The 17,430-nt window shown below is 53.9% G+C and overlaps 1 protein-coding gene and 1 long non-coding RNA gene across 2 annotated transcripts; one reads left to right on the top strand and one right to left on the bottom strand.

Annotated features, from left to right (window-relative positions):
• Positions 1 to 763: 763 nt before the first annotated feature.
• Positions 764 to 12,703, bottom strand: CACNG1 (calcium voltage-gated channel auxiliary subunit gamma 1). Its single transcript, XM_019466461.2, has 4 exons — positions 12,312 to 12,703; positions 2,820 to 2,894; positions 1,713 to 1,850; positions 764 to 1,524 (listed from the first exon to the last, which is right to left on the bottom strand). The coding sequence occupies exons 1-4, from the start codon at positions 12,544 to 12,546 to the stop codon at positions 1,298 to 1,300; spliced, it is 675 nt and encodes a 224-aa protein (XP_019322006.2). The 5' UTR covers positions 12,547 to 12,703; the 3' UTR covers positions 764 to 1,297.
• On the top strand, positions 1,808 to 15,933 carry LOC128774219 (uncharacterized). Its single transcript, XR_008418702.1, has 3 exons — positions 1,808 to 1,869; positions 13,959 to 14,092; positions 15,729 to 15,933. It is a non-coding gene; the product is annotated as an uncharacterized LOC128774219 (long non-coding RNA).
• The last annotated feature ends 1,497 nt before the right edge of the window (positions 15,934 to 17,430 follow it).

Here is a 17,430-nt window from a genome sequence, read left to right as displayed (position 1 = left end):
GTTCCCGTAAGCCTTTATTTACGGACACTGAAATTGGGATACTTTTCAAATGTCATAAAATATTCGTCTTCCTTTGATTTTTAAAAGCCATTTCAAATTGTTAAAAAGCCATTCTTAGCCTGCGGACTGTGCAACGGGTGGTGGGCGGGGTCTGGCCCGCAGGCTGTAGTTTGCAAGCCCTGCTACAGAAGAATTAACGCTACACGGCCCTTCTGGTGTGTGTTTGGGGCACGGAGCGCGCAGATCCTCTCTGCCGACTGTGTCTGACTTAACGTTTCTGAGGGCTGGGTAGACGTGGTGGGATTCTGGAAGGCAGAAGAGTGTAAATTATGACATTCCGCGTGGCCCTAAGTGTCTAACTGCTAAGCCCTGCTTCCCGATGTTCCTTGTAACAAAAATCCAGCATCTGAAACCAGACACGTGTGGCTGTGGAGCTCGAGTGCTGTGTTAGCTGGGGCTCTGGAAATAACCCCTCCTTATTTTGAACACCTTGCCTAGTCAGATGGTCTCTGCTTTCTCCCAAAGAAGATCCCAGGGCTCAGAGATCCAAGCTGGAATTCAGCCTTTATTGGTAAGTTTTATTGGTAAACAGGACCTCATCACTCCCTCTTCCCTACAGCTCTCTACAAAAGTCCTAAACATTCCCCCCCCCCCTTGGAGGGGGGTGATGGGAAGGACATTCTTTCCTTTCTTCTTCAGGGTCATGGGGCCCCTGGGGCGTGGCCAGGAATCCAAGCAATTTCTGTGCAAGGTGCAAGGAAAAAAGTTTTCAAAGAGCTTTTATTTCAAACCACAGTCAGGTTCTACCCAGTTAAAAAAAAAAATGCTCCTCGGGCATCTTGGAAACCAAGGAGGGAACGTTCAGTTCACTGGAAAGGGTGTATCTTGTCCAGGAGAAGGTGGGAGTGGTTGGCTACTGGCTCTGGCGGACGCCCAGAATTGGTATATGAGCACAGGGCGTCCCTGCAGGGCTAACAGAGGACAACTGGACCCAGTTTATCAAAGACAACTGGCTCAGTGGGGACAACTCTGACCTCCAGGGGAAGGTCTCCCTCACCAAACACCTGTGCACCTGCTCGCCTTGCCTGCCCCCCTCCCACCTGGGCAAGTCTGGATCAGGTCCACTTGCTGGATTCCCAGGGGGAGCCTGTCACAGCCCAAAGAAGGGCTCAGAGAGGGAAGCAGCAGCGGCTGTCGTGGGGTAGGTGGCACCGGGGAGAGGTAAAGCTCCCGCCTCCTCTCTAGAACGTTCTGGGCCAGGCTCGGCTTCCTGAGGGTGGCCGGGGGCCCCGGAGGGCTAGTGCTCGGGCTCGGCGTCCATGCAGGACTCCCAGGGGTTCTGGGGCATTCGAGGCAGGGAGAAGAGCAGGAGGGCGAGGCCGCCGAGGAAGAGGAGGACGAAGGCGGCGCAGGCGCAGGCGAAGGACCAGGAGTAGTAGTAGTCGATCCAGACGGTGTGCTCGCTGTCGATCATGCGCTTCACCGACTGCCGCGTGACCTCCACCGACACGAAGAGGCACAGACCTGCGGGCCGAGCGCGGGGCCGTCAGGGCCCTCTGCCCAGACCGCCCCCTTCCCGGGCCCGCCCCCGCCGGCCGCGCCTCTTCCCTCGCTCGCTGTGTTAGTAAAGGGCGTGGTCGCCGGTGCCCCCACCCCTGTGCCAGACACGCGGGCCGGGCCCCCAGCCCCAGCCGCCCCCCGCCTCCCGCTACCTGCGAACGCAAAGAACATGGACGCCGGCCTCAGCAGGTAATCCCGCTTCTTCCTGAAGGACAGAAGCGCGCAGATGGTCCCCATGATGATGAAGCCGAGGCTGAAGATGGCGATGGCCGCGGCCGAGATGCTGTACTCTGCGGGACAGGAGGGCAGGTGCGGCTCAGCGGTGGCCGGGGCGAGGGGGAGCGGGGGGCGCAGGGCCGCGCGTCCTTGCGCCCATTTCACTGCGGAGCACACTGAGGGTCCGAGCTGAAGCCCCTCTCCCGGAGTCAGGGGTGGGGCCGGGATGGCAACAGACCTGCCCTTCCCACGCCCCGCGTGGGGCCCTAACCCCGGGGTGGGGGTGGGGGGGGGGGCAGAGGCCTGCGAAGCCCGCCAGAGCCGTGTGGCCGGAGAACTTTCTGGAACGGAAAGCTTCCTGCGAGCCACGGGCCAGAGGGCGGAGGGCGGTCTGTCCGGGGACGCCAAGCGGCGCTGGGAGTGTGGCTTGTTGCAGGGCCGCGCGCGTGATCGTGTGCGTGTGGGTGCGTGTGTGGCACGTGAGGATCTCTCAGAGCGAGTGTGCGAGCTCACACTCCGTACGGGGGTCTTTCGCACACGTGCCTATGTGCTTCCGGGAAGGCCCCACGCGGCGCACGTGCTCCTGCGCCCCCTTCTCCTGCACCCCCCCCCCCCCCCCCACCGCGTCCCTGCTCTCCTGATTCCCTGGGGGTGACAGCGGGGCCACGGAGGGAATCGGCTGACCCACCAGCCCTGAAAACCAGCGCAGGGGTTCTGAGGACTTGTTCTGTGTCCCGTCGCTGCGGCCGCCCTCGGTCACCCTCGGCCTCGTGGGAAGACGCATTCCTTCTGCAGGTGTGGCGCCTACCGGGGACCGCGTCTTTGCAAGCGCTCCCCAGCCCTGATGATGGAAGCTCAGGGTGGCCGCCCGGGTGCTGCGCTCTCGGAGGGTGAGGGGGCCGCGGCTCGGACGCATCAGGACCAGGACGAGCTCCCTTCCAGCACAAGCAGGGGCGTCGTTCGTGCCAGATGGTTTTCTGGCTCAGCAGCCTGTGACAGAGGCCGCTCTCCCCGACCCTCCCTGCTTTCCACCAGGGGCTCACCTTTCTGAGTAGTGACTTCGAAGATCTCGGAGGTCTCGCCTGGGTTAAAATGCCTGAAGTAGGAACAGTTTTTCTCTGCAAAGGAGGGAGGCGGCCTGTGAGTTGAGAGATGGGGCCTGCAGCCGGGCCAGAGGCTCCAGGAAAAGAGGGTGGGTGTGACCCCGCTGGTCTGGCCGGCCCTCATCTCCCTAAACCCTGAATCGGGGCTGAAACAAACGTCTTTCTCGGACCCTTAGACCAAAATGTAGGGATAAGGGGGTTAAGAAGCCATCTTGGGGCCCCTGGGTGGCACAGTTGGTTAAGCGTCCAACTCTGGGTTTCTGCTCAGGTCATGATGTCACGGTTGGTGAATTCAAGCCCCGCAGACAGCACAGAGCCTGCTTGGGATTCTCTCTCTCCCTTTCTCTCTGCTCCTTCCCTGCTCGTGTGGTCTCTCTCTCTCTCTCTCTCTCTCTTAAAATAAATAAATAAACGTACATTTTTTTTTTTTAAAGAAGCCAAGAGTTCTTCAGGAAGCAAAGGCTGATCTTGTCAAGCGGGCACCATAGTACTGTGGGTACTGAGCCCATTAGGCAGATGGGATAACTGAGGCTGAGCACCCGGTTTGTCCGGGGGTGCAGGGAACACCATCAACAAAGGGCCAAATGGTCATTCTCACCTGGGGCTCATTCTGCCCCCCCCCCCCCCCAGGAGACGTTGGGCAGAGTCTGGAGACGTTTTTGGTGTTACAACTGGCAGGCGTGTTATTGGCATCTAGTGGGTAGAGAGAGGCCGGGAATACCGCTAAACATCCTACAGCTATGGACAGCCTTGCACAACACAGAATTGACCCGCCCCAATGTATCAGTAGGGCTGAGGTGGAGAAAGCCTGGTCACACCAAAATCTAGGGCTGTGTTTTCTATCAATATCTAGGTCCATCCTGATGCACTGGGACTGATGGGGAAGGATGTTTTTCAAAAGCTTTCCAGAACACTCTGATGCTCAGCCATTTTGGGAAGCCCTGCTCCCTTAAAATGCCCCACAAAGAGCTCTTCTGAGAAGGTCATCTGGAAGGACTTGGGTGCAGGGTAGAGCACCTCCATTCAAGGGCCAAATGTGACTATCATGTCATTTCATCGGACCCTTGGCACCTGTGACCAAAGAGGCAGCCCAGAAAAACCTCCGTGGTGAGCTGTGTGTTCTACATCATAAGCATTAGAAAAGCCACGGAAGATTTGTGGACAGCGGGACCAAAAATCTGGATTTGATGGCGGGGCAGTGGAAGGACTCAGAACAAAGAAATTCGTGCTGGTTTTAAATATAATTTCAGGCATAATTCCTCTTCCGTTGTTCTCCTTCAGTTTCTCTTGTAACTTGACATTCTTTAAAACCAAACGAGTTCTTATTGCTTATTGAATACAGTTTAATATTCTTTACTCCTTCTTTAGGAAGTAGGTGAATGGTTTTTTTTTTAAAAAATCGTTTGTTTCTTGGGGCGCCTGGGTGGCGCAGTCGGTTAAGCGTCCGACTTCAGCCAGGTCACGATCTCCCGGTCTGTGAGTTCGAGCCCCGCGTCAGGCTCTGGGCTGATGGCTCGGAGCCTGGAGCCTGTTTCCGATTCTGTGTCTCCCTCTCTCTCTGCCCCTCCCCCGTTCATGCTCTGTCTCTCTCTGTCCCAAAAATAAATAAAAAAAAAAAAAAAAAAAAAAATCGTTTGTTTCTTTAAAAAAAATCAAATTAGGTTGCTTTTTATTTGTGGGGTGCCCTTCAATGATTTCTTTTTCCTGTGGGTCCATGACCCCTCCACTCCTAGCTTAGATGGCGTCTACTGGTGTGCATTCAATTTTTCACTTTGGGGCTACCTGTAAATTATGAGAAGATGATTATTGGCGTCTGGTTTCTTGTGGAAGTGGACTGAGGTGTTTCCAAAGTCATAGCTTTCATTGGGATTCAGGCTTTCTTCTATCTGACCTAAATCATCTTATTGCCACTTAAGCCCATGGCCTCGCACTCTTTTCCCCTCCCCCATTGTCAGTGTTACTGCTGCTCCCTGGCAGAGAAAGGAAATGACCCCTGGAGATGCGCCTGGTTTAGCAGCAGTAAATGTTCTGAGAGGTAAACAGCCTCCTCTTTGAGCTTCTATATTTAAATCACTTTCCTTTCGAGCGGAGTTACCTGGGGTGTCTGACTGCTGGAGGTGATGTCAGAAGTAATGCCGCTCTCTTCTCTCTCACGGCTTCTGGTGCTGTTTTAAAGCACAATGCAACCCTCTTCGATTTCTTAGATTATTAGCTATAGATTCTCTTGAATCACCGCTTCAGAATGGCTCGGGCTGTGTCGTAAGGCTCCGCGTGTCTCCCTCTGGACAAAGGAACATTTCTGTTTCATTCCTTAAGGGCCAATTTCGGTTGTCATTGAAAACCCCCTGAAAAGAATCGACTGAATTCAAGTGTATTTCAGCTGCTTCCCTGACTGCTCGCAATCTGTGAGTTAAAAGCCTTCGGAGTAGAGGGCCGTGAGATGAACAGAGCCCGGCCAAAGCGTAGCTCTTTGGCCGTTTTGGGCTGCTGAGGCCGCTCTTACACGCAGGTAGTGTTTGTGTGTCAGCCTCCGCCAGGTCAACAACGGGCTCCGTTCCGGACAGACCGCTGCCTGCGTAAAACCCGTCTTAGCTCAGCCCCATAGTGGGATGCTGTCTGTCTGGGGAAGCCAGCCTGTGGATTTTCTGGGGGAGATTTTCCCGTTCAGTGGCCCAGGTGCCCTGCCCTATTCCCTCTCCTTCTCCATTAAATGATGTCACGTGCGGGGGATGGAGGTTCCCCAGGGAGTGGGGTTCCCACTCAGGGCGTCTGGAAGTCTCAACTTCTCTCTGATATCGTGGAGCCGAGGGCTTGAGAACGGATGGGCCGGCCTTGTCCCCTCTCTTGAGCGTAGCACACGAGGAAGGCCAACGTCTTCTGCCCTGAACCCGGGAGTAACGTCCGCTCTGGGACCCCATGGCTGTCTATGGAGGACAACGAGCCCCCTTGTGGTCCCTGATGACTCCGGCAGGGGTGGGGGCGCCATGAGACCCAAGCGTCACTCTGGACACGTCCAGCACCAACAAGACGCTCGTTCAGGAAGAACCAAGCCGGGCATCTGCCTGCCTTTTCCCCGGCTCCCATCCCAACGACACAAAGCTCAGGGCTTATAGCTTCGTCTTGACGGACTACGGCCCTTCACGGGGCAGAAGAAGCAAGTGCTTTGGATCCAGCGTCAGGGTGATGAGCCTGGACCGATAATTAAGAACTCCGAGGTCCTCCAGCCTCCTTTGTCTCTGCAAATGGCTCGTGGTGATGTTAGTATTTGTATTTCTGGGGGTGCCTGGGTGGCTCAGTTAAGAGAGTGACTCTTGATTTCGGCCAGGTCATGATCTCTCGGTTTGTGGGTTCGAGCCCCACACCGGGCTCTGCGCTGACAGCACGGAACCTGCTTGGGATTCTCTCTCTCCCTGTCTCTCTGCCCCTCTCCCACGCACGGTCTCTCTTACTCTGTCTCTCTCTCAAAAATAAACTGAAAAATATTGTATTTCTGTTTTTCTGTACTTCAGAAATGTCTGTCATGAGCAGTCATAAGACTCAGTGGGCCTAAAAAGTTGAGTGGGCTGTTCCTTAAAAAATATGGTGAACTCAGCTATTGAACTTGACCGGGGTTGGAATATTCTGGCTCACCAAACACTCTGGTTAAACGAGTGACTACACAGAACCATATCTAATTGTGCCGATTTCAAAGAACTAGAACAGAAGGCACATTTAACTCCAACCTGAACTTGAGTTAATGCAGATATTTATCTCTCTGATTCTCTAACTTACACGATTAGGGGATGCTTCTGGGTTGTCACCCAGAATGTCTCAGTGTACCCATTACTGGTTGATGTAGACTTTAATATATTTTAAAAAATACCTTGTTAATTGATACAATACCAAGGGAACTAGCGATTTAGGGGTCGGAAAAAACATTTCACTCACTTGTTACTTGCATCAATGCCAGGGTTGTCTTGACCCTTTTTGTAAAAGAAGTTCTTGATGCTCCTGGCAGTGGTTTCTCTGTGCTCTGATGGAGTACCCGCCCCTCTGATGGAAGACTTTTGACAGTTGGGTTGGAGAAATCCTCAAGACCCAACCCCAGAGTGTCAGAGCATTGCTGTTCTATGGTGGGGAGTGGGGGGAAGGCTAGTTATAGCCTGGGTCTCCAGCATGGGCTCATATGGAGGAGAAAGAAAGCCCCTGAAATTCCTGGGGTCTGTACCGTCATATTCTTTCATGTGGTTCCAGTCCCTGCACCGAGCACTGGAAGAGAAGATGGGCCATAAGGGCAGTGGGGTCCTGGGGCAGTCTGTTACTTTAGCCTAAAGAGACAGAGCCCAAGAGAAATTACATTCTCCCTAGCCCAGGGGCAGGGGATGACCCCTCTGGGATGACTCACTTGGGATTTCAGGCAGTCGGCCTCTCCTCACAAAGGAGGAAGACCTTACTCTCATTCTAAAGGCATTGGAATTGACCTCAGATGTCAATCTTGTGCATGACAGTCCTTCTAGAACTCTTTGGGTCAGTAGAAAAACCAAGTTAGACAATTTACGATCTTTAGAGCCATCAGCAATCTATATGGCTGCGTGGGACCTTGAAAAGTCTCTCTTGAACCAGCTCCTGGTCCAGCTTCTACTAAGCCATGCCATGTCAAAAGTTGGCCTCTTCTGTGTTTGCCTGAATCAGCAGCTTTTAGGGGCTGTGTTTGTACGCACGGTGGGGGGCATCCTATGGGAGTGGACTGGAGAGGAAGGGGGGTCTGGATTTGAGGCTTGGGTGTTGAAGCTCTCCTTGTGAGATGGTTAGCATCGGGAAGGCCACTCTGAGCCTCAGTTTTCCCACGTGTAGGATGCGAATCACCTGAAGAATGACAGGTATAAAGTAGTATAATGTAGTGACCAAGAAGGTGACTTTTAGGGGTATGACCTCTGACTGCTCTCCCATGGTAATTGTGTGACCTTGGTCAAGTTACTTAACCTCTCTGTGCCTCATTTTCTTTATCTGCAAGCCAAGATGACAATGGTATGGACCTTATAGAGGATTTTGTGAGAATTAGATGACTGTATATATATTTGTATTTGTTGTCCCACTGCCTTCTGGCCTCCATGGTTTCTGGAGAAATATCGGCTGTCAATCTTATTAAGGCTCTCTTGTATGTGATGAGTCATTTCTTGCTGCTTCCAAGGTTCTGTGTCTTTATCTTTCAGCAGTTCTGATTATGATGTGTCTCGGGGTGGATTTATCCTACTGGAATTCCTGAAGCTTCATGGATTTGTAGATTGATGTTTTTCGTCAAATTTGGAAACTTTTCAGCCATTATTTTTCACCCATCCTTTCTGCTCCTTTCTCTCTCTTTCTGTCTCCTCTCCTTCTTAATATACACCAGCATTATGTGTATATTGCTTCATTTGCTACTATCCCACATGTCTCTGAGGCTCTGTTCATTTTTTGTCATTCTTTTTTTCCCCCTGTCTATTCCTCACATTAGCTAATCTCAATTCGTCTATCTTCAAGTTCACTTATTCCTTTTTGTCCCTTCTCAGATCTGCTATTGAGTTTTCCATTTCAATTATTGTAGTTCTCAACTCCAGAATTTCTACTGGGTCCTTTTAAAATAATTTCTATCTCATTATCGATATTCTCTATTTCATGAGACATCGTTTTCACCTTTAGTCCTTTAGGCTTTGTTGTTTGTTGTTCTTTGTATCTAAAATAGCTGATTTAAAGTCTTTAAGTCCAATATCTGGCTTTCTTAAGGATCTCTTGACTGGTTTTATCTCCCTTATGTATGGGCCATACTTTTTTATTTCTTTGCATGTCTTGTGATTTTTTTTTTTTTAATTTAGAATTTAAATTTAGGGGCACCGGGGTGGTTCAGTCAGTTAAGCGACCAACTCTTGATTCCAGCTCAACAACTCTTTGATTTGTGAGTGCCAGCCCCACGTTGGGCTCTGCGCTGACAGTGCAGGAGTCTGCTTGGGATGCTGTCTCTCTCTCTCTCTCTCTCTCTCTCTCTCTCTCTCCCCCTCTCCCTGTCTGTCCCCTGTTCCTGCTTGTGCTCTCCCTCTCCCTCTCTCTCTCTTTCCCAAAATAAATAAATAAATAAGCATCAAAAAAATAAAATAAGGGGCGCCTGGATGGCTCAGTCGGTTGAGCGTCCGACTTCGGCTCGGGTCATGATCTCGTGGTCTGTGAGTTCGAGCCCCGCGTCAGGCTCTGTGCCGACAGCTCGGAGCCTGGAGCCTGCTTCGGATTCTGTGTCTCCCTCTCTCTCTGCCCCTCCCCCACTCGTGCTCTGTTCCTCTCTGTCTCAGAAATAAACATTAAATTTTTTTTTAAATTTAAATTTAAAGCTGGAAAATGTGCATCATACAATGAACGCCTCTGGAAATCAGAGTCCTCCCGTTTCCCCAGGGTTTGCTCCTGTCGCTGCTTGTTGTTGTTGGTTTAGTGACTTCTCTTGATTAACTGTGGAAAGGCTGCACTCTTTGTCACGTGTGGACACTGAAATCTCCACTCAGGCAGCTCGGCCGTCCGCTCACATTTGGCAAAATGCTGGGAACTCCTACACCTCCCAGCCTTTACTGAGGGGCTGAGCAGAGAGCTAAGTGCTCCACGAAGCAGCCTACATTTCTGCCTTAGCCTTCACTTTCTGCTTGCCCACAGCCTCAAGAGCAGCCCGAGGTGAGAGCTTAGGACCTCTTCAGGGATTTCCTCTGTACTCTACGGCGCTACGCATGCACGTGGCCTTCTAAATTCTCAGGATTATGATGGAGCTTTTCCAAGCCCCCTATGGATATCTCATTCTCCAGCTCTTTGGTTTGCCTATTGTCTGCCTCGCCGTGGTCTACTGCCTCGGGAAGTTGCGCTATTAAACAATTGTTTCTAATTGTTTTTGGCACATGTCCCCTTGGAAAAAGACCGTTTCCGCCGGATGAGCTCAGCGTCGGGTCGCGTAAAGACAGCCTTGCAAGTGGGGACTTCCAGGGAACCACCAGACGGATCAAATAATGACAGTTCTCTGGGAATGAGGCTGTGAAAGAGACCCAGCCCAGCCTGTCCAGGCTGCTAAATTTTTCACTATTTGCAGGCTGTTGGTTTTCAAGGCTATGACAGGGTTGGGGAGTGGGGAAGAGGAGTAGAGCAAGTTTAAGTACCACAAAGCTCACCGTCCTCGAGTTCTCATTGTATTTAAGGAGAAGAGGATTTTTGGAGATTCTTGGTCTGTAATTTCTTCTGATGTCATTCAAAATTAAACTATGGGCGGGGGGGTGGGGGGCGGTGCGGCGCCTGGGTGGCTCAGTCGGTTAAGCGTCCGACTTCAGCTCAGGTCATGGTCTCACATCTTGTGGGTTCGAGCCCCACGTCAGGCTCTGTGCTGACAGCTCAGAGCCTGGAGCCTGTTTTCAGATTCGGTGTCTCCCTCTCGCTCTCTGCCCCTCCCCCGCTCGCATTTGCCTCTCTCTCTCTCTCAAAAATAAACATAACATTTTTTTTTTTTTTTTTACAAAGTTAAAATAGGGAAGGGACTTGAAACAATACTTGGCAGATGGTACTATGTTTGTGTTTGTGGTGGTTATTATTGCCATTCATAATAAATGAGAGAACATAGATGAGCTCTGTTCCTCCCTCTAGAAAAGAGTAATCCCACAGAGCACAGGAAAGGTGGGTGGGAAAGGCAAAAGGTGCATGCATCTGCAGAGAAAGGAGAGGGGAGGAGGCGGGAACATACTTTAGAAGCTTGTTGGGGTAGGGCCCGGCTCGCAAGGGTGGGAGGCAGGATTCCCTCTGGGCCAGAGCAAGGAGGCCTACAGATGGACTGTCTTGTCGGGCTCAAGGCCAATCCATGCCTGCTGGTCCTCTGCTAGTTTGTCTCTTCCTTGTATGGACTTGCCTCGCCTCCCCGCTCATCTGCTCTGTAAACTCCCCAGACTTTAAAAGGTAGGGCCTCTGAGGACAGATGGACGGGACCGTAACGTGCATTCCCATGCATGGTCCGTAGAGAATCGGCCTCGCCCTGCCCTGCCCTGCCCTGCCCTGCCGGGGGGAACTGGCTGCATGAAGCGTCTGTTTACGGGTGTGCTCGGCCGTGGCTGAGGAACGTGGGCATGTGATACCCTTCAAGCACATGTCCATGTCTGTTAAAGCCCCAGGACTCGGCGTTTCCAGGACAGCTGGGTATCGACAAGTCTTCCGCATTTCAAGGGGGGGTGTGAGCAAGGCAGGGGCTTCCTAGCGCCAGCGGGAGGGGAAGGAGGAGGAAAAAGAGAAGTGGGGGCAATGGGCTTTGGGCTCCTCTGTCCCACACACAGACTGCAAGGTCTCCAGGGACTTGGCACTGACTTCTCTGAAGGGCAGGGTGCCGGGAACCCCCAGTCTGATAGCAGAGGGAAGGCCTCCGAAAACCAGGTGGGAGACCGCCCTCAGCCCCGTCCACTGCCACCTCAGAGTGCTGTTCGTGAGCCCCGGGAGGGACTCACGTTGCTGAGCCCGAGCGCCAAGCAGAAGTCACAATATCCTTTGTCGCCCCCAAAGTCACTGGGGCGTCGTGGGCAACGCGTGACTGGAGCCCAGACCTTCGATTCTGCACACAGGGCTCTTTCCTCGGCGTGTGCTGTTTGCCACGGGCGTGGAAGGCTCCACGTTTGCAGAATAGACCGGTCACCCTGCTACCAGGTATCCTCACAAGGAGCTCGCCTTTGATGTGCGGCTCAGTCACATGGTGGGAGATTGAGGAGTGGGCTTAAGTCGCAGCAGGAGGTGCCGCTTCCCGGCTCTGAAGGGGTCTGAGCTCAGAGGGGATGTACAAAGTGGGTGGTTCACCTACACCCAGGTCCCGCTTTACGGACGTGTGACCGACGCAGTCGGCCAAGGCCCCTGCACACAGAAGGGACCCCCGCTTGGCTCCACGCCTCGCTGTCCCCGTCTTGAAATTCTTAAAGACAATGACGAGGAGCCCCGCGTTCTCCTTCTGCGCTACGCCCCATACGTGTCGCGGCCGATCCCGTCGCACACCCAACCTGGAGGCTGGGGAGCGACCGTGCCGGCCGCACGTGTCCCTTCGGCCCGAGGATGTAGGGCCGCTTAGCCTGTCTGTGCGGGGGAGAGAGTGGGGCCGGGCACACCCAGAAGAGTGGCCGCTGCTGGGCTGGGAGCCTCTAGTCTGGTGGGTCCACGGATTCCTTCGTGAGCCTCTGGTCCCACCTGCGCAGCCCTCTGCTCTGGGCGCACGGCCCTGAGGCCCCAGCAAGACAGAAATAGCTAGAGACAGACGCCCTCATTTTACAAGCCGGCGGCTCTGGCCTCCGGGATGACACATGCAATCCAGATCCTCCTCCCTGGGCACAGGGGGCTGGGCGCTATTCCTGGTCTTTCCCACAGGCACCTTTTCCAGGGGGATGAGGGAGGGCAGGAGGCGGGCCCGGGATCAGAGAGTGGGTACGTTACCCCCAGGCAGGGAGATGGGTCCGCAGGTCTTGTCCTTGCCGTCACTCGTGACAATGCGCTTGATGCAAATCCGCCAGAGGCCGAAGTGGGCCGCCTCGCAGGTGGCATTGTGGTGCTCCACCTCGGGGCTCAGCACCGCCCAGTGGTCGGTCACCACGGCCACCATGGCCAGCACGACGCCCACCAGGATGCAGAAGAGGGTCGCGCGGACCTTGGGCGCTTTGGTCTGGGACATGGTGGTGGCGGAGGAGCGGGCGCCTTCGGCGCAGTCTGGTGGCGGTGGCTCCCGGGCAGGTGGCAGCCAGGCTGGGAGGCGGCAGCGGTTATGAGCTGGGGGTGGAAGCTAAGTTTAGTGTGTCCGGCTGAGCCAGAGGGGGCTGGCCTTGGGGCTGAGGGACACCAGACGGGACTGAGCAGCTGCCCAGACGTGTCAGGGGCCTGAGGGAGGCTTCTATTAATGCACTGCTCAGGCGTGTCACTAAGGGTAACTTCTCCTCAGGTTTCAGGGCTTTCTTTCCCTCTCGGGACCAGAAATACCTTTGGGAGAGGCGAGGAAAGAAGGCTCTAGATGGTGACTAGAGATCGCCACGATTGGCAGCTCAGAATACCTGAGTTGGAGGTAGTGAGGGGCAGGCCGCAGGGGCACCTGCTTGCTCTGGGCTGCAGGATAAGGGGACACTGCTGGGTAAGGGCAGGGGACCCTGGGGACACAGGGGACCCTTGTGCTCTCACACTGTGCAGACCAGTCACCAGTGGAAGAGATGAATGGGTCCTTGTCCTGGGAGTCTGGGCGACCCAGGATCCTGCCCAGGGACATCTTGGGGATCCGCCCTCCCAGGCATTAGCCTCAAGCCCTAGCCCATCCCCAAACTGCAGGAAGATTTCAGGTGTTTCCTGGGCCTGGCATTGCCCCCCACCGTTCCCGGGATGAGAACACTATTTCCCTTTCGGTTCTCCTCCCATCCCCCCAACTGGGTCCAGAACAAAAGCTCTGTTTGGGGTTGGTAAGTCTCGAACACCTTTCTGATGCTTGCAAACCAAAGAAAAGCCCAGAGAGGGCAAAGAATCCGGCGGGACCTGACTGTAGTTCTGCTTTTATCTTACGGTTTTCATTTTACTTCTATTAAAGATTTGCCACGTACGTTTTCATTGACGAGATAAATGTATTTCACTAAAAAAGGACAGAAGTAGGTTGTTCCACAGGTGACTACGAAGAGGCTGATGGGTGCGTGGATACAGCAGGGGACAGAGGAAAGCGGGCCGGCCTTCGGAGAGTCCTGCCTGCCCGCGAGCCCCCACACCCCTCCTGCATTCTGCACCTCTCTTCCTGTCTGGGTTTACCAGTTGCCCCTTTTGGGGCCGATCCAAGAGCCTGATGTGTGGCCAGGAATAGACCCCCTGAGCCGAGCGGGCTTTTGAGCTTCAAAATCCCGGCCTCAGGTTGACGTAGCTTAACGGAAATTCTCTGCCTGTGTGCGAGAAACACTCAGGTGTCACAGACCATTAAGGGTAATGATGATCGTAGGAACGGCTCATCCGGCGAGTGTTTACTATATATCCTGTGCCGTGCTGAGCTTTTCCATGTCGCTGTCTTTAAGTTTCACACCACTCCATAAGGTGAGTGCAACTATCACATCCATTTTACAGGTACGGATACAGAAGCAACTTGCCCAAGGTCACACAGCTGGTAAACGGTGAAGCCAGCTCTCAGAACCCAGAGCCCAACCTCTGAAGCCATGGTCAGAGCCAGGAGGAATGGCCAAGATCTGTTGTGACTACTGGTGAGCACAAGTTTCCTTCTCCTCTACCCTTCCAAGTCCTTGGCTCGGGCTCCCGTGACAAGAGAAACACATACAGGGGCGCCTGGGCAGTTAGAGCTCACCTCTGTGTTGCAAACCAGCCTCCCCTTCAGGTTATAACCTCCCGAGAGATCCCCCCTCATCTGTGCTCCCTGTCTCTCCCCGCCCCCTGCTTGTGTTCCCGCAGGGGACTGGCCCCCTGAGAGTGCCTTTCTGTGTCCGGGCAGGCGGGCCCTCTCCAGGGGGAGCTCCCCGGAGCAGAGGCCTGGCCCAGGACCCCAGCCCCTCGCACGGCCCGTGGGCCCAGCTTCAAGTGCCAGGTGCCTGGGGTCCTCGGAGGGACGTGGGGTAGCCCGAGGCAGACCCACCGTGTGCCAGGCACACCCGCAAAGCGGCAGTCAGGGGGCGAGAAGAAGGTTCTGGTGGTTTAGGACAGAATATCTAGAAAGAAGCACTGTATTACTACTTAATTTCAGCACTACAGGTAGATAGGAAGTCATTTGAAGAAATAGAGAGGTACTTTGAATCTCCGGGTGCGGTGGGGGTGGGCATCCTGAGCTCTCCGGTGCGGGAGCCTCCGAAGGTCTTGGGAAGGGTGCTGAGTGGGGCCTGGCCCGTGGGGTACGCTCAGCATCACCGGCAACCGCGGACCACACAGCAGGCCCATCATGGAGGCCGGGCTGCACCTTCCCTCGGTGGGAGCGGGGGAGGCAGGAGGGGGTTGGGCAGCCGGGGGGCGGGGGGCCCTGACTCCTCCACCGGCCTCAGCGCATGAAAGATGGATGGCCTCTTCCTTTTGAAGTCCTCTTTGTGTAAATCTGCCACGATGTGGGCGACTCCAGGGGTTTGCGGGCGAGTCTCCCGGTCCCGTCGCCTTGCCTCCGAGCTCCTTCAGACGTTTTCTGCTCACTGGGGCCACAGTCACGCTGCCTGTGTGGCTCTCGGGAACCCTCACGGTGCCAGGGAAGGGGCTCCGTGGATGCCGGTGTCTGCTGGGGAGCCAGGGCTGGGAGACACCTGCACCCTCTTCGCGGGCCCTCCCCTCCCCAGGGCGTAGGGAAGGAGGGTCTCCTGGGAGCGGGCACCAGCCTGCCAGGGATGGAGCGGCCAGCCCAGGCTCAGAGCCTGCTCTGCTGAGCCCGGCTTCCCGGGAGTCATCAGCCTCTCTAAGCCGCCCCGCTGCATCTATCAATGAGGGTAACGCCGGCTGGCTGGGGAGCTGGCAGGCATCAGAGATAATGCTCTTTACCAGCTTAGCCCGTGTTAGGTGCTGTGGACAGGATTATGTCCCCCCTAAATTCACATGTCGATGCATCACCCAATGTGATGGTATTTGGAGGTGGGACCTTTGGGCAGTGATTAGGTTAGATGAGGTCATGAGAAGGGGGCCCCCGTGATGGGATTGATGGGATTAGCATCCTCCAAAGAAGGGATACCAGAAGGCTTGTTCTTTTTCTCTGCCACGTGAGGACCCAGTGAGAAGGTAAAACCCGGGAAGAGGGCTGTTACCAGAAGCCAACCGTGCAGTCCCCTGTTCTAAGTCTTTCAGCCTCCAGAACCAGGTGAAAATAAATTTCCTTTTTTGTTTTTGTTTTTTTCATGTTCATTTATTTTTGAGAGAGAAAGAGAGACGGCGCACACAGAAGCAGGGGAGGGGCAGAGAGAGAAGGAGACACAGAATCCAAAGCAGGCTCCAAGCTGTCGGCACAATGCCCGACTCGGGGCTCGAACCCACAAACAGTGAGATCGTGACCTGAGCCGAAGTCAGACGCCCAACAAATTGGCACCCAGGCACCCTGCAAGAATAAATTTCTGTTGTTTAAGTCAGTCTATGGGATTTTGTTATGGTGGCCTGAGCTAACAGTAGGCAATGGATTTGGGCAGCTAGTGCTATCATGATTATTTACAGAGCACAGATGGACCAGCTTTCTCTTATGGGCTGTAAACTTCTGGAGGGTGGAGACAGTGAGACTATTATGTACTCGTCCTGGGTGCCCTCAGAGGACACCCCTAGACCTGAGCCCAGAGTGGGATCTTCATAGATGTTTGTTGAATGACTGATGGCTGGCTGGCTGGACAGATTTACTGAAAGAAGAAAGGGACAGAAGCTCAAATAACTTGCCCCACCAGATGATCCAAAGGACTTTTCTGCGTGGCTCGAGGCCACAGGGACATTAGAAATGGCACCTGGGGCAGACCCAGGACAGCTGAGAGCAATGGCTAATTTACCTCAAGCTGCTGAGGGACACCCCAGGAGGGCATCATCACTACCTCTGCAGTCAAGTTCAAAGGGAAGCAGCATCCTGAAGCCAACATTTTCCACACTCCTTAGATATGCTGCACTCAGCTAATTGGGAGTTTTGTCTATATTTTTACTCGTCCAGATGAACCAGTTTTCATTTGTCCCAAGTGACTGCTGTTTTCCCAAGAAGGGCCAGACATGACTAGGGGAAGGGAAACATCCCCCAGAGGTGGACCTCATTCGGAGCTGGGGCCAGGGCACGCCTGGGAGGGGCCGAATAAGTCCTCTTTGGCAACATGCTGATCTAATTTTGAGCTCAGCCTTTTTTTTTTTTTTTTTTTTTTAAATTTTTTTTTTTTTCAACATTTTTTATTTATTTTTGGGACAGAAAGAGACAGAGCATGAACGGGGGAGGGGCAGAGAGAGAGGGAGACACAGACTCGGAAACAGGCTCCAGGCTCCGAGCCATCAGCCCAGAGCCCGACGCGGGGCTCGAACTCACGGACCGCGAGATCGTGACCTGGCTGAAGTCGGACGCTTAACCGACTGCGCCACCCAGGCACCCCGAGCTCAGCCTTAATTAGGCTGCGAAATGGCCTTGGGCGCTTCATCTTAAGATACTATAAAAAAAAGCACGGTGCCACCCAGTGGGTCCAACCTCTTTACACCCACTTCATCTGCCTCCCTGTGCCATTCAACTCAGACCCTTTGTTGCATCAGGCTTGCTGCTCCCAATTCCATCCTGCGAGCCCAGGGGACCCAGAACTCTGCTGCCTCCAAGGCCTACGATTGCTCCATTCTGACCTCTGCTTCTGTCATCATGTCTCCTTCTCTGACTCTCCTACCTCCCTCTTTCCTTTTTATGGACACTTGTGATGACTCTGGGCCCACCCAGATAATGCAGGAAAAGCTCCCCATCTCAAGATCCTTACTTTAATTACAGCTGCAAAGTCCCTTTTGCCACGTAAAGTGACATACTCACAGGCTCCAGGGATTAGGACTTGGGCATCCTTGGAGGCCACTATCCGCCTACATATCCGTTGATTTACAATTTGGTTTTCTCTGGCATCATCCTGCA

This window comes from Panthera pardus, unplaced genomic scaffold (assembly GCF_024362965.1).
Source record: "Panthera pardus isolate Hobbes unplaced genomic scaffold, ASM2436296v1 HiC_scaffold_3, whole genome shotgun sequence".
NCBI classification, from domain to species: domain Eukaryota; kingdom Metazoa; phylum Chordata; class Mammalia; order Carnivora; family Felidae; genus Panthera; species Panthera pardus.
This window is presented reverse-complemented; position numbering and strand designations above follow the sequence as displayed.